Source organism: Heterodontus francisci, chromosome 13 (genome assembly GCF_036365525.1).
Source record: "Heterodontus francisci isolate sHetFra1 chromosome 13, sHetFra1.hap1, whole genome shotgun sequence".
In the NCBI taxonomy this organism is placed as follows: domain Eukaryota; kingdom Metazoa; phylum Chordata; class Chondrichthyes; order Heterodontiformes; family Heterodontidae; genus Heterodontus; species Heterodontus francisci.
The window spans coordinates 118,408,198-118,429,345 of NC_090383.1; the positions used below are offsets into that span (position 1 = coordinate 118,408,198).

Here is a 21,148-nt window from a genome sequence, read left to right on the forward strand (position 1 = left end):
AACTGAAACTAAAGTTTCCGGCTGGAAGGTTCTAGTAAACACAAGAGTGTTCTGAAAGACATTGTACTGAAATCTTGTAAGTGCTGAGATATTTTAAAGTACTGTAAATAAACATGTTGTTGATTTAGAACTAGTGTCATATCTGCATTGCTCAGAGATAAATCAGATATATAAAATATCCAGCAAACTGGCGAATATGTAACAAAGCACACCCAAGTTCAGATGTAGTATGGATTAGAGACAGAGCCCATTTTTTGCTGGTCTACAAGAGCTCCTAAGTCATTAGTTACAGACTGAAAGGTACTTTGCTCTGCCCTTAACAAAGGGGGTGAGAAGGGCGAGTGCTCGTGCTGAGAACTTCTTTTCTTCCTTACAAATAGCAGGATTGAATCTGGGGCAAACTAATGTTTAGGACCATGCTACTTGCCAGCAAGGAGATTTTTGAAGTGTCAGTGCTTAATACTCTTTCCCCTGAGTCTGAAGGTCATGGGGTTCAAATCCCACTTCAGAGACTTGAGCACAAAAATCTAGGCTGACACTTCCAGTACAATACTGAGAAGTATTGTTGGGAGGTGCTGTCTTTCTGATGAAGAGTTAAACCGAAGCCCCATTTGCCCTCTCAGGTGGATGTAAAGGATCCCATGGCACTATTTCGTCGAAGAGCAGAAGAGTTCTGCCTGGTGCCCTGGCCAATATTTATCCCTCAGCCAGCATCACCAAAACAAATAATCTGGCTTATTTTCAAGTAACCTTTTACACAGCTACAAGAACATTATAATCAGACTAAATGTGATCTGATATTCAATGAGTTATTAGTAAAGTTCCCATGACCCTCTCAAGGGAAATTACTAATCACCGTTACCAGCAATTGTTTTTTGAAATTAATAGTTGCATATTTATTGCTGAGAAAGCAGAACAAGAAATGAAAATCAATGCAGCTTGGGAATTAGGCAATGATTTTTCAGCTGATGAATTACATCTTTCTGCTCTTGCTCATTCAATTATTTCCTTTATCCTGTTGATAACAGTGTAACTTATTTCATTTTAATCATTTTATTTTGAACTGGAATATGGTGCCTTATAAGCTGCAACCTGAAAAGCCTACAATGAGCTATTAGCATACGAATGCCTAACACTTATGTAGGACATCACTTTGCTTTGTGCATATTACAACAGAATGCTAGCACATTTACCATAGTCCAAAATAGACTTTTTTGGCCCAACCTCCTACTCTTTTACTTCCTCTCACCCTATCAGAATATCATTCTATTCCTTTCTCTAGCTTCCCCTTAAGTACATCCGTTCGATTTGCCTCAAATATCCCATGTGGCATTGAGATTCACATTCTCACAACTCTCTGGGTAAGGAAGTTTCTCCTGAATTCCCTGTTGGATTTATGACTATCTTATATTTATGATCCCTAGAACAAGTGGAAACATCTTCTCTACATACCCCTCTCCGGTCACCTAGGACAACAAAGTACGACAAGCAACATTTATGCAGCGGTTTTAAAGTAGAAAAGATCTCAAGGCACTTTACAGAAACGCTAGGTAGAAGAAAAGACTAACAGATGTCTTTCTTGCTAGTGCACGTCTGGACACATTGAGTACAAAAGGGAGGGCAAAAAATTGGATCTGGGTATTCTGATTTGTTTCTTTTAAAGAAGCACTATCCTCAAGAAGAAAAAAACATAAAATTTGACGAATCTTGTTTTCTTTGGAGAGGAACAGAAGCTAAACAAGCCTATTGATCATTTCAGAGTGATGTTAATCCAGGTAATTGTGTGCGACTGCGCACTTTGGTATGATTCATACCAATCTCAATCTGTGCTTTCTTTCCTTAAGAAAAAGCAAATACAAGAAAAGCTTTGCCAGACGCTGGAGACACTGTCCTTTTAATGAGCCACATGTTTGTAGGGTGGAAATCCTGCGCATACTGCACATGGAAAGTAATCTCAAATCCTGTCGAGAGTTGAGCCTCAGGACTCTCAGTTTTCAAGCCTGTAACACAAACTTCCAGGCATAACATGTAGGTGACTCACTTCACAGAGGGCAGTATGTGTGAGCCGAAATGTTGACAAATTTCATTCAGATCACATGAGAGCTCTGTGGCTAGTCGGAACTGGGAAGAAGTATAAGAACTTAAATGTCTGTAGCTCCCTGAGATTGGAAAAGTTATGTCTTTTGCAAAGGAGGTCTCAGAAATGATGGGCACTTTTCCTTATTGTAACTTGCAGCTGACTCACTGTAGTCAAGAGTGTGACACAACACAGGATCAGTGAACAGAATGGCACAACATTAATATGGTTCCAGGAACAGAGTGACCTGGGGAGGTGGGGGGGGCGGGGGGGGGTGGTGGGGTGAATGTTCACAAGTAGTTGAAGATGGCAGGACAAGTTGAGAAGGCTGCTAACAGCATATGGGATTGTAGGCTTTATAAACAAGGCATAAAATGAAAGTGACTGCCCATGATATCAAGGCAGCATTTGACCGAGTATGGCATCAAGGAGCCCTAGCAAAACTGGAGTCAGTGGGAATCAGGAGGAAACTCTCTGTTGGTTGGAGTCACACCTAGCGCAAAGGAAGATGGTTGTGGTTGTTGGAGGTCAATCATCTAAGCTCCAGGACATCACTGCAAGAGTTCCTCAGGGTAGTGTCCTAGGCCCAACCATATTCAACTGCTTCATCAATCATCTTCCTTCAATCATAAGGTCAGAAGTGGGGATGTTCGCTGATGATTGCACAACATTCAGCACCATTCGCAACTCCTCAGATACTGAAGCAGTCCGTGTAGAAATGCAGCAAGACCTGGACAATATCCAGACTTGGCAAGTAACATTTGCACCACACCAGTGCCAGGCAAAGACCATCTCCAACAAGGCAGAATGTAACTAATTCCCCTTGACTTTCAAGATTGCTGAATCCCCCACTATCAACATCCTGGGAGTTACAACTGACCAGAAACTGAACTGGCGTAGCCATATAAATACCATGGCTACAAGGGCAGGTCAGAGGCTAGGAATCCTGCGGCGAGTAACTCACCTCCTGACTCCCCAAAGCCTGTCCACCATCTACAAGGCACAAGTCAGGAGTGTGATGGAATACTCTCCACTTGCCTGGATGGGTGCAGCTCCAACACTCAAGAAACTCAACACCATCCAGGACAAAGCAGCCAGCTTGATTGGCAACCCATCCACAAACATTAACTCCCTTTACCACCAATGCACAGTGGCAGCAGCCTGTACCGTCTGCAAGATGCATTGCAGCAATGCACCAAGGCTCCTTAGACAGCACCTTCCAAACCCGCAACCTCTACCAACTCGAAGGACAAGGGCAGCAAATGAATGGGAACACCATCACCTGAAAGTTCCCCTCCAAGTCACACACCATCTTGACTTGGAACTATATCGCTGTTCCTTCATTGTCGCTGGGTCAAAATCCTAGAACTCCCTTCCTAAGAGCACTGTGGGTGTACCTACCCCACATGAACTGCAGAGGTTTAAGAAAGCAGCTCAAGGGCAATTAGGGATGGGCAATAAATGCTGGCCTAGCCAGCGATGCCCACAACCCATGAACGAATAAAAAAAAAATCAAGAAATTATGCTCAACCTTTTCTAATCACTGGTTAGGCCATTGTGCCTGTGCCAACTGTTTGAAAGAGTTGCCCAATTAGTTCCACATTTCTGCACTTTCTCCTTGTCCATGCAAAATTTTCCCCTTCAAGTGTTTATCGAATTCCCTTTTGAAAGTTATTATTGAATCTGCTCCTACCACAATTTCAGGCAGTGCCTTGAGAGCACAAAAACTCACTGCATTAAAAAAAACCACTTAATCTTTTCTCTGGTTCTTTCACCGATTGCCTTAAATCTACCATTGTTTTCCTTGGACAGAGAAGGTCAAAGTGAGATTTAATAGAGGTGTTCAAAATTATGAAGGGTTTTAGTCAAGTAAATAAGGAGAAACTGTTTCCAATGGCGGGAGGATTGGTAACCAGTGGACACAGATTTCACTTCTAGCTCCATTTTCAGGACCAGTTCTAATAAAACATCCTAACACACTTCACAGAGATGACAATTGTAGTAACAAGCAGTGAAGGGGGTAAATTCAAAACTAATCTGCAGAAACATTATTTCACTGAGCGAGTGGTCAATCTATGGAGACAGTGGGAGCAGCTTGTATTGATTCATTCAAATACAACCAAGATAGATTTTTGACATAACATGTGGTGAATGTAATAAAAACAGAAAGTGCTGGAAATACTCAGCAGGTCAGACAGCATCTGTGGAGAGAGAAGCAGAGTTAACGTTTCAGGTCTGTGACCTTTCAGCAGTTCTTTTCTTGTCCAGCAATTCCCCTGTTAGTGCAAGAGACTGACGGTGCAGTAGAAGGGGTGGGTTTGGAGGGGGTATGTGTGACCTGAGGTAGAACTGCAGGAGGCGGCAGGCGGGTGGGAGAATGCAAATGAAGCCTGAGTTGGAAAAGCAATCATTGCCCATTGGATGATCAGGCTGGACAAGGTTGCAGTGGTAGAGAGGAGCAAAATGATGAACAGACTTGCCAGTCTTGTATTGGCAGACACCGAGATCGTGATTGTATGTGAGGCTTTGAGTATTAGAGAATATATGTTATTTAGAAGGGAAACTGAAAGTAGCTTTGTGCTTTGGGGAAAACACCTGACCTGGGGGTTGTTGGAAGATCAGATTGCTAATACTGATGTAGTGAGAACAGTGACCAGAACTCTACTGAAGTCTTTAATAAAACATTTGTTAAATCTTTGTTAAAGTTAAAGTTGTGATTTCAAGTGTGATCCTTTAGCCTGAGATGTGACATTGGCAACGAGATAAATTCGGAGATATTTAGTATTGTGTTATGGCATTTGCTGGAGCTGATATGTCTGCAGTACGAGGAATTGAGCCGTTTGATCTGATGGGTGATGCCAGTACCGTCAGTGTGAAATGGAAAGTGTGGCTGCAGGAGCTTGAATGCTGAAAGTGGTGGTTTGTTTCTGGACTGGGTGACGGATGTGCAGAAAGCACAGCGATGGGCTTTATTGCTGTTCAATACGGTGCTTTGGTAATGGGAGACTTTCAAGATGTTGCCTGACAGGGGAAGAAAGGCGGATTATGAGCGTGCAGTGAAAGCTTTGAAGGACCATTATGTGGTGACGCCAAATGCCACATTCCAAAGGCATGTTTTCTGTCAAATGAGACAGAAAGAGGGGGAAATATATCAGCCTGTGATGTGACAACTGATAATGACGTTACCATCCAAGCAATAAACAAGTTGTGACTGCCGGAGATAACAAAGGAGAAGGTGTAGATAGGACAAGGTCACAGAATAGTTGACCACCAGAAGGTCATGGAGCAAAAGCAAACAATATGTTAATGATGTGTTGAAAGACAAAGCATGAGTACAGATAGGGTGTTAACGGACTGAAATTGAACAGCCGCAAGTACAAACATGAAAAGAAAGTGGGTAAGCAAATTGAACAAACTAAGATGAAATAAAATAAAATAAACACAAAAAATATATTAAGAAAGGAAAAAGAAAAAAATAACTAAAAATAAAAGTAAAATGGGGGGCCCGTCATGCTCTGAAATTACTGAACTCAATGTTCAGTCCGGCAGGCTGTAGTGTGCCTAATCGGTAAATGAGATGCTGTTCCTCGAGCTTGCGTTGATGTTCACTGGAACACTGCAGAAATCCCAGGACAGAGATGTGAGCATGAGAACAGGGGGGAGTGTTGAAATGGCAAGCAACCGGAAGCTCGGGGTCCTGCTTGCGGACTGAGCGGAGATGTTCCGCAAAGCGGTCACCCAGTCTGCGTTTGGTCTCCCCAATGTAGAGGAGACTGCATTGTGAGCAGCGGATACAGTATACTACATTGAAAGAAATACAAGTAAATCGCTGCTTCACCTGAAAAGAGTGTTTGGGGCCTTGGGTAGTTAGGAGAGAGGAGGTAAATGGGCAGGTATTACACCTCCTGCGATTGCAGGGGAAGGTGCCATGGGAAGGGGACGAGGTGGTGGGGGTAATGGAGGAATGGACCAGGGTGTCACGGAGGGAATGATCCCTTCGGAATGCTGACAGGGGAAGGGAGGGGAAGATACGTTTTGTAGTGGCATCACGCTGGAGGTGGCGGAAATGGCGGAGAATGATCCTTTGGATATGGAGGCTGATGGGGTGGAAAGTGAGGACAAGGGGAACCCTGTCACAGTTCTGGGAGGGAGGGGAAGGGGTGAGGGTAGAGGTGCGGGGAATGGGCCGGACACAGTTGAGGGCCCTGTCAACCACAGTAGGGAGGAATCCTCGGTTGAGGAAAAAGGAAGACATATCAGAAGCGCTGTCATGGAAGGTAGCATCATCAGAGCAGATGCGTCGGAGACGGAGAAACTGGGAGAATGGAATGGAGTCCTTGCAGGAGGTAGGGTGTGAAGAAGTGTAGTCGAGGTAGCTGTGGGAGTTGGTGGGCTTATAATGGATATTAGTAGACAACCTATCCCCAGAGATGGAGACAGAGAAGTCGAGGAAGGGAAGGGAAGTGTCGGAGATGGACCATGTAAAGGTGAGGGAAGTGTGGAAATTAGAAGCAAAGTTGATAAAGTTTTCCAGTTCGGGGCGGGAGCAGGAAACGACACCAATACAGTCATCAATGTACTGGAAAAAGAGTTGGGGGAGGGGGCCTGAGTAGGACTGGAACAAGGAATGTTCGACATATCCCACAAAAAGACAGGCATAACTGGGACCCATGCGGGTACCCATAGCAACACCATTTATTTGGAGGAAGTGAGTGGAGTTGAAGGAGAAGTTGTTCAATGTGAGAACAAGTTCAGCCAGGCGGAGGAGGGTGGTGGTGGATGGGGACTGGTTGGGCCTCTGTTCAAGGAAGAAGCAGAGAGCCCTCAAACGTCCTGGAGGGGGAATGGAGGTGTAGAGCGATTGGACGTCCATAGTGAAGAGGAGGCGGTTGGGGCCAGGAAACTGGAAATTGTCAAAATGACGTAGGGCATCAGAAGAGTCACAGATGTAGGTGGGAAGAGACTGGACCAGCGGAGAAAAGATAGTCAAGATAGGAAGAAATAAGCTCAGTGGGGCAGGAGCAGGCTGACACAATGGGTCTGCCGGGACAGTCCTCTTTGTGGATTTTGGGAAGGAGGTAGAAGCGGGCTATCTGGGGTTGTGGGACAATGAGGTTGGAAGCTGTAGAGGGACAATCTCCAGAGGAGATGAGGTCAGTGGCAGTCCTGTGGACAGTAGCTTGATGTTCGGTGGTGGGGTCATGGTCCAGAGGGAGGTAGGAAGAAGTGTCTGAGAGTTGGCGCTGAGCCTCTGCAAGGTAGAGGTCGGTATGCAATACAACAACAGCACCACCCTTGTCTGCAGGTTTGATGACCATGTTGGGGTTAGACCTGAGAGAACGGAGTGCCTCAAGTTCAGAGGGGGACAGGTTAGAGTGAGTGAGGGGGGCAGAGAAATTGAGATGAGTACTTGTGACGTATAGTCATATTGTAATGCAGGAAACGTGGCAACCAATATGCACACAGCAAACTCCCACAAACAACAATAAGCTAATAACCAGATGATATTTATTCGCGATGTTGTGTGAGAGATAAATATTGGCCAGGACACTGTGGAGAACATTAGCTGCTCTTTTTGAAATAGTGCCATGTGATCTTTTAATGTCCACCTGAGAGGCAGACAGGCTGTTAGTTTAACATCTCATCTGAAATGCAGCACCTCTTACAGTGCAGCGCTCCCTCAGTACTGCACTGGAGTGTGAGCCTAAATTTTGTGCTCAAGTCTCAGGAGCGGAACTTGAACCTAAAACCTTTTGACTTAAAGAGTGCTACCAATTGAGCCACAGCTGACACCTCAGACAGAATATCAAATCTGGACATTTTAGCTCAACATCACTCTGGGGTGTGATTTATCCCACTCATCACTCAAGGTTAAAAAGAGGGTATATGTCACACCACATGTACATCCTGTGAGATCACACTGGTAATTGTTTATCAATGTGCAGTATTTCTTCTGTACCTGTTTTTGTGTTTCCGCCTTTGTACGGGATCATCTGAAGAGCAGCAAGAACCTTTACTTTATCACTGTAAGTGTTCAATTTGAACTCAGCTTTTGCATCGTCACTGAACTGAACCAGTGAAATCTGCACAAAAAGGGAAACAAAAGTCTTAATTTGTCAGGAATGAGGTATGAAGAACTTGTATTTTATAAAAATACTTTCGCACGTCTCTCAGGACATTTCAAAGCTCTCCACACACAATGAGATGCATTGTAGTATACTCACTGCTGCTGTGAGAGTAAATGTGCATTCACCTTGCACACACCAATTTGTATTTATCTGATTTCTTTTATGTACAGAACCCGCTACGGGACTATACAGATGGGCAGAAGGTAAATGGATGCTGATCCAGGAAGTGAGATGTTAGGAAATTTTTAAAGGAAGGATAGTTTAGAGAGGTAATTTTTTGGCTGAAAACTCTTTCATCAATGATAGGCCGAAGTGGTGTTCAGGATGGGAATATATGCCAATGACCAGAGTGAAAGAAATGGACTGCTTCTTTGACTTTGGCTACAGCGTACGGGTTTGCAAACAGCATTTAGATGGATCTATTTGTTGTGACTGATAAACAGATAGACAAATTTCTTGCTTAATGTCTCACAAAATGGACAACATTCCCAACAGTGCACCATTCCCCAGTACTGATCACATCCTATTTTAGGGCTTGAACCCCTAGTCTCACAGCTATGAGACAATGCTACTACCATCCAAGCCAAGCTCACTGTGGAGGAAAAAAAAGCCAAGAAACAGAGGTAGAACAATGTAACACACACACCTGCATTCCTAGTGGGCTGACGTTGTCAAGAGCCCCGATGGTGTCGAAACAGAATTTCAAAATTTTGTTGAAGTTTTCGTCCCCAATACTCCATGAACCATCAACCAGGAACACCAGGTCTGCCTTTGCACCCAAGCACACTGATGGTGAAAAAAAAGGATAAAAATCATCACCAGGTATTTTTCCTCACATGACGTGTTGACATTGCAAACTGAGATCTCTCTTGAAAGGCGGAAGAACTGAAATGTGCAGTAGAAATCAAACCTGCAGGTTGGTGAACTGCTGAAAGATAAAATGGGTCAATATTTTGGGTAGGACCAAGACCCACTGAATGGTGAGAATGTGATAAATAGTATGGATGTATTTAAAGGGAAGCTAGATAGGTACATGAGGGAGAAAGCAGTGGGAGGATTTGCTGATAGGGTCAGATAAAGTAGGATGGGAGGAGGCTTGTATGGAGCATAAGCACTGGCATGGACTAGTTGGGCCAAATGGCCTGTTTCTGTGCTGCAAATTGTATATAATTCTATGTAACATTTAGAGCTGATTATGATTTCTATTTCTTCTTTAATTCTCCCTCATTTTAGGAGTTATTTTTCTTTTAATGATCTCATTCTCTTCTTGCTGATGATGGCTTGCTTCCTGAGATGGTGTATAGGGAGTGACATCTTCTAAGCTTCTGCTAACTGCAAACAAGCGATGCCACAGGACATCCACTCAGGTTATACAAAAAATGCAACTTTTTAAACCAAGAGATGGAATTAATTCCTACAACCCCCACCTCACGTCCAACCTGTGTACTACAAAACTGAGATGGAAACATAACTACGGGGGAATATACTGACAGATCCACTTGGGTTCAGAAAAAATAAAGGACTGCATGGTTCTGACATTATCCCACTGAACACTGTGATAGAGTCATAGCGAGATACAGCACTGAAACAGGCCCTTCAGCCCAACCAAGGAATGCCAACCCTCCAGGATTGTCATAGAGTTTCTGGGAATTAAAGTTAAATCTTCAGGACACTGCAGCAAGCAACCCAGGAGAAAAATCATCGGCCATTTAAAGAAAGTCAATTTTTTTTCAAATGCGTTTGTTTGTTCTAAAAATATTGGAGTTTGGCCAAAAATCTGTTGACTGGACAGGGCAGTTGAGGCAAGAGGTCATGTGATGTAACCTCCACGAATACATTCAGAGTTAGCAACTCTAGTGGACCCTGAAACATCTCTCTTCAGTGCTTTCTGTTTTTATGTCAGAATTCCAGTTTTCTCTTTGACTGAAACCTGAGATCTAGAAGTTTCCAGAGAGGTCTACAACTCTCTGATTATCCTTTTCAATCATAACGCTCTGAGCTAGTAAAGCCATTAGAAATGGCAGCACAGATGAGGTAAGTAGCTCACCTTCCCGGGCAGGTGGGATGGTCGGCGGTGGAGGAGGAGATGGGGGCTCTGTCGGAGCTTCCGTTGGGCGAATCACTGCAAAGGAAGGAAATGGGCATTTGTGATTTAAATCAAATATTTCTTGAATGATCACAAAATCAAAGCCAAAATAAAACAAATTCACTTTTGACCAACAGGCTCTAGGTTGGGTGGCACAATTAAATTCATGAACCCAATAGCAACCATCAAATTCAAACTCATGATGGTGGCATCTTGGGACAAAATGGCAGCCATTCTCACCTGACGGAGGTGGCATTTAATTTCTTCCTTCCCCTTCCACCATTACCTCACCCCCCTACCCCACACCGTCAACCCCAATACTGCCACTTCCTCTTCTCCTACCCAGGAGACATTGGTTCTAACTACAGTATGTCCCCACAGACAAACACAGTCCAGAGGCCATATTTTCTCTGAGTTTGGACAGTGAGTCCCAGTTATTCAATCAGAGGGACATTGCATTCGCACTTACTTGTGCCCTCCTCATTCATTCACATGTCTTCAGAAGCTGTCACTGGGTAGCCAGGCACAGTAACCCTAACTGATCTCTTCTCTGCCTCCCATGCTCGGAACATAGGAACAGGAGAAGACCATTCAGCCCCATGAGCCTATTCCACCATTCAGTTAGATTATGGCCAATCTGTATCTTAAATCCATCTACCCACCTTGATTCTGTCACCCTTAATATCCTTAGCCAACAAAAATCTATCAATCTAAGTTTTGAAATGTTTAATTGACTCCCTGCCTCAACAACTTTTTGCGGGACAGAGTTCCAGGTTTCTGCTACCCTTTGTGTGAAGAAGTGCTTCTTGACATCAGCCCTGTATTGCCTGGCTCTAAGTTTAAGCTTATGCCCTCTTATCCTGGAATCCCCAACCAGAAGAAATAGTTTCTCTCTATTCCAGGGACCTTTCCAGCCTTGTACAGCTCAATTCTACATTGGCCATTGCATTGACCAATCAAGCCATCAGGGACCCTGAGCTGGTGATAAGTTAAAGAATGAAGGTTGGCTCTCAAGTGCCAAAGGGCCACAGTCTCCTGTTCTGGTAGTTTGTGACACTTGCTTAGTGATCCTAAGGATTACATCAGCTGAGTGCATTCGAATGCTGCACCTATATCTCTACTGATGTTAATGCAGCTCCCTCACACTGTCACTCAGTAACCCCGCTCCCCCAATACTCGGTGTGATTGGCTGTATCGCTACTGATGTTAATCCAGCTCCCCAAAAATGTCACTCAGTAACCCCTCTTCCCCCTCCCCCCCGCCAGCCCCCCATGCCCTGTGTTACTGACTGTATCTCAATTGATGTTAATCCAGCTGCCTCACACAGTCACTCAGTAACCCCTCAGCTTTCCGTGCCCTTTTGCTGACTGTATCTCGACTGATGTTAATCAGTTCCCACTTGCAATTTGAAAGTTTATTGCCCCTCCCTGCTCTCTTGTTAATGGCAAGTTGCACCTCAGTACTCACATGTACGCTCCTGCACATGCACCCCAGGTCCCTCCAGGTTCGGGAGCTGAGTGTATACGACAGCATCATAAACGGAATTGGGGGAAAGCCCAGTGAAGCAGTAGTTGGATTCAGCGCCGCTGATCGTAACTTCCTGATGCCCACCACTATAAACTTCAAAACAAAAAGAGGCAGAATGAGCGCTCAATCTGGTCAGGGTGTCATAACATCCTGGAATGAACTCAGTATCAGCCCTATGGCACAATAACACAAGACAAGAGTCACAAGATACGAGAGTTTGCTGAACAAACTTACTGGCAATCTTTATAAAGACATCACCATTGCTGTATAGTTGTATCAAAGAACAAATATAGCATAAGGCTCCTTTGACTTTTATGTAACACACATTCTGAACTCTGTTATTCAGAGTAAAACACTCTGAGCTGTGTACAGCATCCTGTGTGCAATCCACATTGAGCTATGTGTTATCCAATCTGTAACACTCCACCAGAAGATTATTTATTCTTACTTGCTGCACACATCATATTAAACTATTTAAATTTCTTTACGCTAGATACTACAAGATTACAGTGCTTGAGAAACAGGAATATTTAATGTATTTCCTTTTAGCTGTCATCGTTTATTTAAAAAGCGCTCACAGCAATATCAGTTTTCACAGAGGGATTTCAATAATACAATAGGCAATGTCAGGGACCTAAAGTATTGGAGCAAACTCTCAGTGAGCCCTTTGGAATCACTGGCATCTGGCTTATTCATACTGACACAATATAAGATGGATGCTCAGCATTAAAGTGTATATGGGCAGAGTAAGGAAATAGGATTAAGAGCAGGTAGCTATGTTAGTGGAGCTCGCTCTTGTACATGTCCAGTGAGATGAACGACTCACTTTCACAACAATAAAACTGGAGTGTGTAAGGTGTAGGTTTCAGGGGACCCAATGAACGGACAATTTAAATTAGACCAGAAGCAAAATCAAAACTCAAACTGTAGATGCTGGGAAATGTGGACCAAAAAGAAAAACATACAAAATGGAAGCAGTAAGCAGTTTAGCCAACATCTGTGGAAAGAACCGAAGGGGTAGTGTTTTGGGTGTGGGTCTTGAAAGAGGGTCTGCATTTAAAATGTTCTTCTGCCTTCTCCACAAATCCTGCCTGACAATTTAAGATAGAAATCCCTTTCAAAATGAACAATACTGGGCTGCCCAAGGTGGACCTAGTCTGGCAGGAAGACTGTGGATGGTGATGGCAGAGTAGGAGTGGATCACATTATTCTTGTGAAAGCTGAAGGAGCCGCACAAAAATAGTTTAAACGCCTCTTAAGCTGCACTGCCTGGCTTTACTATGGAAATGGGAAGCGGTTTGTCGGAGTTATGAACATAGGATTTGCCTGGGTTTTATGGCTTTTTCCACTTTCTAAAATTTCCTAAGTTCTAGAATAATACTGCAACGGTACTGCATTGACCTGCTCCAAACATTCACATGAGTGTGATACAGATCTGCTCGCATTATCTGTATCATCTTCATAAGTACTGATCAACTGTACACACCCACTACCAAGAATCCCTCCTCACTGTTATCCACCCGACAATGTGTTTAATATCAAGGAAGATTATATTCACTGTGGGGCATCTTCTGGTTTCTACTTGTCTCCAATACATGCAGCAAAATTGCAGCATACTGAAAACAGTAAATGACCCACAGTTCACAGTTACATTGGGCACACTTTAAGATGGGCAGATTATTAATCCATGGCTCTGGTTATATTTCCCACGACATTGCTTATGAGCTGTGTGTGTGCTGGGGGGGGCGGGGAGTGGAGTGTGTGTGATTGTGCGTGTGCATGTGTGTGTGTGCACGCACTTGTGTGTGCGTATCTGTGTGTGTGCACTTGTGTGCATGTGTGTGTGTGCACTTGTGTGTGTGTGTATGCGTGTGCACTTGTGTCTGTGTGTGTGTGTGTATGCGTGTGCACTTGTGTCTGTGTGTGTGTGTGTGTGTCTGTTTGTATGTGCACATATGTGGCTTCAGCTCGGATCCTGAAAATTCCTTTCAGACACCATTAACTTCTTTCTTTTCATATTTGCTAACAAATTAGTTGGCAAACATTAAAAGACTATGCTAATGAAGGCTAATCAGTTGTAGTCCCCAGTGCACACTTCAGTTTCCTGTTTTTAACGTCCCAAAGGCTTTGTTGTGAATTGAGTCCGTATGGAAACAACATAACAGCTGTAAACATTCCAAAACCACATCAGGATGATAAAAGTTAACACGTTTAAATTTGAATTGCCCTTCACTGCCAATATTTTTCTGGAGAGTTCCCTCTTTTTTAGGTTAATTATCAGGTTAGGACGTGGATAAATAGAATGAAGGGAACAATTGCATTTATATAGCCTCTTATCTCATCAAAGTCTGAGAGCGTATCAGTCAGTAAACTACTTTTGATGTGCAGTGACTATGATTATGGAGGAAGGTGTGACAGCCATTTAGTGCTAGCAGTATCTTACAAACAGCAGTGAGGTATGTGACCAGGCTATCTGTTAGTGCTGGTGTTGGTTGAGAGTGGAATATTGGTCAGAACACCAGGAGAAACTCCCTTCTCTTCAACACCGTGCAAGTCTTTAACGTTCAAATGAACAGACAGAAACGTGGGAAAGATGACAGCTCCAACAATGCATCATTCACTCCGTACTGCACTGGAGTGTTGATCTAGATTGTGAGTTTATTATGGGGTTCTACTCCACAACCTTTCAACCCAGAGTGTCAGGTGAAGGTTGGAGGTATTTCTGCAGAGAGAATTCAAGGGTCGAAGCCTCCCCTGCATTTTCCAGCTGTCCATTTCAGGAGGGCACTTCAGAAGTGTCAGCTTGCCTTATTAAGTAGTATTCTCAGTCAGAAGGCTGTGGGTTCAACCTGTACTTTCGGACTTAAGCACATGATTTTGTACTACGGAGCGGTAATGAGGGAGTGCTGCACTGTCTAAGGTGCCATCTTTCGGATGAGACATTAAGTCGAGGCCCCATCTGTCCTCTCAGGTGGGCATAAAAGATCCCTTCGTACTATTGTGAGAAGAGCAGGGGAGATTTTCCTGGTGTTCTTGCCACTACTTATCCCTCTTCCAACACCTTAAATAGGCGGACTGGTTATTATCACATTGCTGCTTCTGTGTGCTTGCTATACAGAAATTGACTGCTGTGTTTCACAGCATTTACAACAGTGACTACTTCAAAAGTATTTAATTAGCTGTAAAGAGCGTTGGAACATCCTAAGGTTGTATAAATGCAAGTTCATTCTTTAGCAAATCAAATTTCACAATTAAGCATGCCCTAAGTCAGATATAGGCATCACACAATTTAGATGCAGAGTAAAGCTCCCTTTACATTACCTTACAACGTGTCTCAGTCCTAATCTCAGAAAGGTTTCTTATATGGTGTCAATGCCATCCTGTCTCTCAGTGGCATTGCTCATTTAATGCTAATTCAGGATAGATTTATGCTATCAGCCTGAGAAGCACCAGGAATCAAACTGAAACTTCTAGAATGGTTTCAAATAGGACCTTACAATACAATGGATAAGAGAGACTCAGTCTGGAGTGAATTCAAACCACAGTCCCTGGGAATGAAAGACCAATGTCAGTGCCTAATCCACTGCACCATCCAGTTTCCCCTCTTTTTATCCTTGTCTTTGAATCCTTTGTTAATGCTCTCCAGTTGTAACATTGAGTCACTAACAAAACAAATCATTGTACTCGCCAACAAATAAAATTGAGATAAAAATGTACTGTCGCTTTGTTGAATCATACAGTTGAAGGCACGGCTGCTCGTGTGGGTGAAAGGAAGTGGGGGATGCACAAGCGGCCTGAATTGCAGAGCACTGAGAACTCGTGGAGTTTTTGGAGGTTACAGAGATAGCGAGGGGTCAGAGCACAGAGGGATTTGAAAACAAGGATAAGAATCTTAAATTCACAATATTGCTGGACGGGGAACTAATGCAGGTCAGCGAGCACGGGGAGATGGGTGAATGGAATTTGGTGCGAGCTCGGATACAGGCAGCAGAATATTGGATAATTGACAAATTATATTTTAAAAGAGATAGCTTGCTAAAAATAAAAATCCATTTTTTTTGCTTATAGTTACCATCAACTGGTTGCAGCTTTATTCTGTAGGAGGATGCTGCCCTGTGAGGGTTCCACTGGATGCAGAAGGTGTCCCAGCCAACGCGATATGTGTTTATTCCTGTCACATTTAGGTACACTAGGAGAGAAGAGAAAGGCCAAAGAACATGTTATTCCGTGTCAAGGGCAACAGCAGAAACAAACACACACATTATCACTCAGCTGATGTCCCGTGTTACTGTCCTGCTGAATATTGGAAACATGGGGATTGTTGGACAGGAAAAGCCCAAGATCCATCTAGTTTACCTTCTACCATATTAATAAAAGCAAAATACTGCAGATGCTGGAAAACTGAAATAAAAATAAAGTGCTGGAAATACTCAGCAGGTCTGGCAGCATCTGTGGAGAGAGAAGCAGAGTTAACGTTTCAGGTCAGTGACCTTTCATCAGTACTGGCAAAGGTTAGAAAAGAATTAGGTTTTAAGCAAGTGAAGGAGAGGGGGTGGGGGAGAGAACAAAGGGGAAGGTGTCTGATAGGGCTGGAGAGATTAAATAACAAAGCTGTCCTGGGACAAAGGCAAAGAGTGTGCTAATACTTGTGGTGAAAGACGAAACATTAGTTCAGAGAGAGTGTTAATAGCAGAGTAATGAGCAGCTCTGACTACATGAAAAGCAGGCACATGGTTAAAAAATAAAATATTAAAAAAAGGCCAGTGATGCTCTGAAGTTATTGAACTCAATGTTCAGTCCGCAAGGCTATAGAGTGCCTAATCAAAAGATCAGGTGCTGCTCTTCGAGCTTGTGTTGATGTTCACTGGAAGACTGGAGCAGGTCAAAGACAGAACTATTGGCTTGAGAGCAGGGGGAAGTGCTGAAATGGCATGACCTTCCACCATCCTGGTAGTCACTTGATACAACAGTAATGAAGTTGTTGACTAATCACAGCAATCTATTTCCATCAGTTTGTCTACAACAGACCCAGACATGAGATGAGGAAAACCCCCAGTGACGGAGAAGGAGGAGAAAGTGCCAAAAAAAAATGGGGACAAACCAAGGTGTGTGTTGGAGACAAGAGCCACACCAACATCATGACGGTCTGGGCAGGGCAAATGGTGGAAAGGTATAGCTGCGAGGGGGGCTTCATTTTGGGGGAAGGTGTTATCACCCCTCAGTTCATGGAAGGCAAGGGCCTTATTCACAAGTCAACAGACATTCTGGAAGGAGATGCAGAGACGGGCGGTGAGAGCTGATCTGCTTGAGGAGTTCACAGGGTCTCCGCTGAGTGAGGTTGAGAAGGAGATCGGCAAGATTAGCCCTCAGCAGCAGGTAGGTCAGTGAGAGAGTAGGATGGGTCAATTGGGGTTGCTGCTTGGAAGGAGGTAGCAACAAATTCCTCGGTGGGCCCTTCAGAGAATGCTGAGAGGCACAGAGAGAAGCTGCAGGCTTATCTAAGAGGGTCAAACCTGGGATTGCAGCAGGAAGGTAGGAAGGTCAAGGAATAATGAAGGATTGGGGACAGGATTTGCAAGGGAACAAGAGAGGAGAAATGAAAGGAGGTGTGCTGATGAGGGATTTAACAGGGATAAAGAGAAAAGAAGTAAGAAAGGGGGGGAAAAAAGGTGACATCTCGAGGGTGATGCCTGGATTATGACGTCTGATGGTTGACATCTGAAATGTTATGGATACACAGTCACGTACAAGAGTTTTACACATACACTTGGGCATGAAAGGATTAAATGTTGAGATTTTAATTCTTTCACCTACGTTCTGAAATAAACTTTTCACGACATGACCTCGGAGTTGGCCTGAACTCTGAAGTTTGAGATCTGTGTAGGCTTAAACAAAGGGTTGATGGGAATATCCTGCCACTTTTCTGTGGGGAATGAAAACTGAGCGCGTGCAGGGGCTGGTAATTTAACTCTGGCCAACATTTCAACTGAACCTGGCAGCCTTCAGTGCAATCCCATAGGAAATCAGCATTCAGCAAAAAGCATTCATCCTTCAAATGCAATGTGTGATCTGTCTCGGGAGCAAAAGGAGGCCACAGGCAGATTGGTGTAGAGCAAAATCAGCACCTCTTTACCTTCCTTGAACTAAGATAGGAGGCTACTGTTCGGGTAATGTTTCAAGAAGGAGGCTTACCACCACCTCTCAAAGGCAATAAATGCCAGTCTAACCAGTGATGCCCATGTCCCGAGGATGAACAAAAAATAGTTAATTTGCATTTTTAGCCATAAATTTCTCCTGTCATTTGTCAAGCCACTAGTACCTTGCTCCCCTTGCGAACCGCAAAAGTGAATGCCAGGAGGCTATTCCATCCTGGAGGGATATCAAGTGACTTTTTTCTCATTTTTCCTTGGGATCTGGGTAATTGATCAGTAAGAGCATCACAACACATGAGGAACACCATTCGGCCCATCTAAATTTATTCATCCAGAGAAACCCAGTATGGCGGCACTGAATTGTTCATTACAGGATTCCAGGCTTTTCACCTCCACCGCTATCTGGAAGGGTCACTGGAGATCATGTTAACTTTGAGCAACAGCATTAGCAGGCGATATGGATTCAGCCACCTGTTGCACATCATCTTCCATTTTCGTTTCCATTGACGTCATTGGAGAGAAATATAAAATGATCAGCTGAACTGATACTGCCCATTTTTTACCATAACCCAAAGTCAGAATGACCACCTGCTCCCCCAATCACTCACTGCATAATGAACGCCCTGAAATCAGTAATACAGGAGCAAAATACTGCAGATGTTGGAAATTTGAAATAAAAACAGAAAACACTGGAAATACTCAGCAGGTCTGGCAGCAACTGTTGAGAGAGAAACAGATTTAACGTTTCAGGTCAGTGACCTTGAGTTCTGATGAAAGAAGCTGCCAGACCTGCTGAGTTTGAACTTGTGCCCCTGTTCTCCCCCTACAGTTTAATAAACACTAGGGGCTGGATTTTGTTGTCCTGCTACTGGGAACGGCGTCATCTGATCCGGCAGCAGGTGCTGGTGCCATTTTTAAAGGCTGCCAGCCACGCAGACACTTCAATAAAATACAGAGTTGACCCCTTGCCCACCTCGGTGGCGCCAGCTTTCTCTGGACTGGAAAGTGAACGTGCGCGGGTGCCGCTCTGACGATCGGGAACTGAAGGTAAGATCGCTGCGGGTTACATTTAAATTGATGCAGAGATCTCATTAGCATATTTAAACCAGGGTCCCATCGCAGAGCGGCGGAGGGGCTGCAATGGAGCTTCACTGCCGCTAGGAAGATCAGGCCCGGCGTCAGGTTAGGAACAAAATCCAGCCCTAGGGTTCTGCAATTACTTTTTATTTTCCCCCACCATTTTCTATGCTTATATACAACCTGAATAGAATCAAAGGACTGAATTTTCCCGGGTCCAGTGGAGGTGGGACCGGAAGCAAAGTTGGAAAATAGTGCATCGGATTGGCTACCCAATGTGTTCCCTCCTCGGGGCGATTTTGCCAGAGGCAGGGGCAGCACGGCAGAGGCTACCCGCCTGGCAGTAGTAGGTGGCTAATTAGACCCATTAGTTGGGGAGATGGTGGCGTTGTGGTAATGTCACTGAGCTAGTAACCCAGAGGCCCAGGATATTGCCCTGGGGACATGGGTTCAATTCCCACCATGGCAGCTAGTGGAATTTAAATGTAATTAATTTTTTAAAATTCAATTAATTAATAAAAGTCTGGAATTGAAAGCTACACTCAGTATGGTGCCATGAAACTATCATCTATTGTTGCAAAAACCCATCTGGTTCGCTAATGCCCTTTAGGGAAGGAAATCTGCCCTCCTTACCCGGTCTGGCCTACAGGTGACTCCAGATCCACAGCAATGTGGTTGACTCTTAACTGCCCTCTGAAATGGCCTAGCAAGACACTCAGTTGTCAAGGGCAATTCGGGATGGGGTGCCCACATCCCATGAAAGAATTAAAAAGAATTGGAGGAAAGGTGATGGTGCTGCTGGGATCATCCAGAAATCGGACGGGCTCCCTGCTGAAGCTGGCGTCCCGCAAGCAACTGGAGGTGGCCTCCTGGTGATAGGCTGGGAGCCATTAAAGCTTCCTTTCCATCACCCCAGCATGGATCCCCCTCTACAATGATGGCCTGAATGTGTGATTTTAAATTTTTCCCAATGCCTCAGAGAACACCTGCATTTTGAGGCATCCTCGCGGTCTCCTGCCTCCCGCAGTAGTATCTACCTCTGCTGGTGTGGTAGCAGGCTGGATATCACTGTGAGCCCTCCGATTGGGCCTCCCGCTTTCCTGGTCCACAGGGCTACAGGAGGTGGCTTCTTGAGTGGCTGCTTAAGTGGCTGCCTCTGGGAAGATCACAACTGACATCCCGCCACAACCATTTCATGTTACCCGACCCAGAACTGAGGCCAATGTCAGAATCATGGCACAACTGGGAAAATTCAGCCCACAGAATCACACAGCACAGAAAGAGGCCATTCGGTCCATTGTGTCTGTGCTGGCTCTTTGAAAGAACTAATTATTCCCACTCCCCTTATCTTTTCTCAATATCCTGAAAATCTTTCATTTTTGGTATTTATCCAATTACCTTTTGAAAGTTCCAATTGAAAATGCTTCCACTGCTATTTCAGGCAGCACATTCCAGATCACAGCAATATTTAAAAAAAGATCATATCCTCTCTGGCTCCTTTGTCAATTCTCTTCAATCGGTGTCCTCGTATTACTGACCCTCCTGCCAATGGAAACTGTATCAAAACCCCTCATAACTTTGAACACCTCTTAAATCTCCCCTTAACCTTCTCGGCACAAAGGAGAATGATCCCAGCTTCCTTAGTCATCCTTCTTTCATCAGAGACCGGAACTGGAGCTTCTGCTCAAAGCTGCTTTAAGCCTTTGCTTCTGCCCTACCCATAGTGTCCATTAGTTTAGTTTTGTTTTAGTTTAGAGATACAGCACTGAAACAGGCCCTTCGGCCCACCGAGTCTGTGCCGACCATCAACCACCCATTTATACTAATCCTACACTAATTCCATATTCCTACCACATCAGCAGCGTCTCATCCAATATTGATGAAATGTTGACCTTGCCAGAAACACCCATGCCCTTTGAATGAACCAAAAAACAAAATTGGGAGCATGACCACCAGACGTTGTCCCCTTTCTCACCCAGGGTTGTGAGCGCAAGGGTAAAGGCACTACCCAGTGTATGATCTGACAGCTCAGCACAGAGAAGCTGTGTGCTTTGGGTCTGTGTGTCTCAGGTTCAGCACTGATTGAACTCAGTGGACCATT

At 44.3% G+C, this 21,148-nt stretch overlaps 1 protein-coding gene across 3 annotated transcripts in view; it reads right to left on the bottom strand.

The window, feature by feature from the left end:
- The window catches only part of LOC137376636 (collagen alpha-1(XII) chain-like), a 268,726-nt gene that overhangs the window by 92,022 nt on the left and 155,556 nt on the right, over nucleotides 1–21,148 (bottom strand). For all 3 annotated transcript variants that reach the window (XM_068045570.1, XM_068045573.1, XM_068045571.1), the window contains 5 exons: nucleotides 15,891–16,007; nucleotides 11,759–11,911; nucleotides 10,253–10,327; nucleotides 8,852–8,991; nucleotides 8,037–8,160 (listed from right to left, as the gene is read on the bottom strand). In XM_068045570.1, the coding sequence (XP_067901671.1) occupies nucleotides 8,037–8,160; nucleotides 8,852–8,991; nucleotides 10,253–10,327; nucleotides 11,759–11,911; nucleotides 15,891–16,007 (609 nt within the window). The remainder of the gene's footprint in view (nucleotides 1–8,036; nucleotides 8,161–8,851; nucleotides 8,992–10,252; nucleotides 10,328–11,758; nucleotides 11,912–15,890; nucleotides 16,008–21,148) is intronic.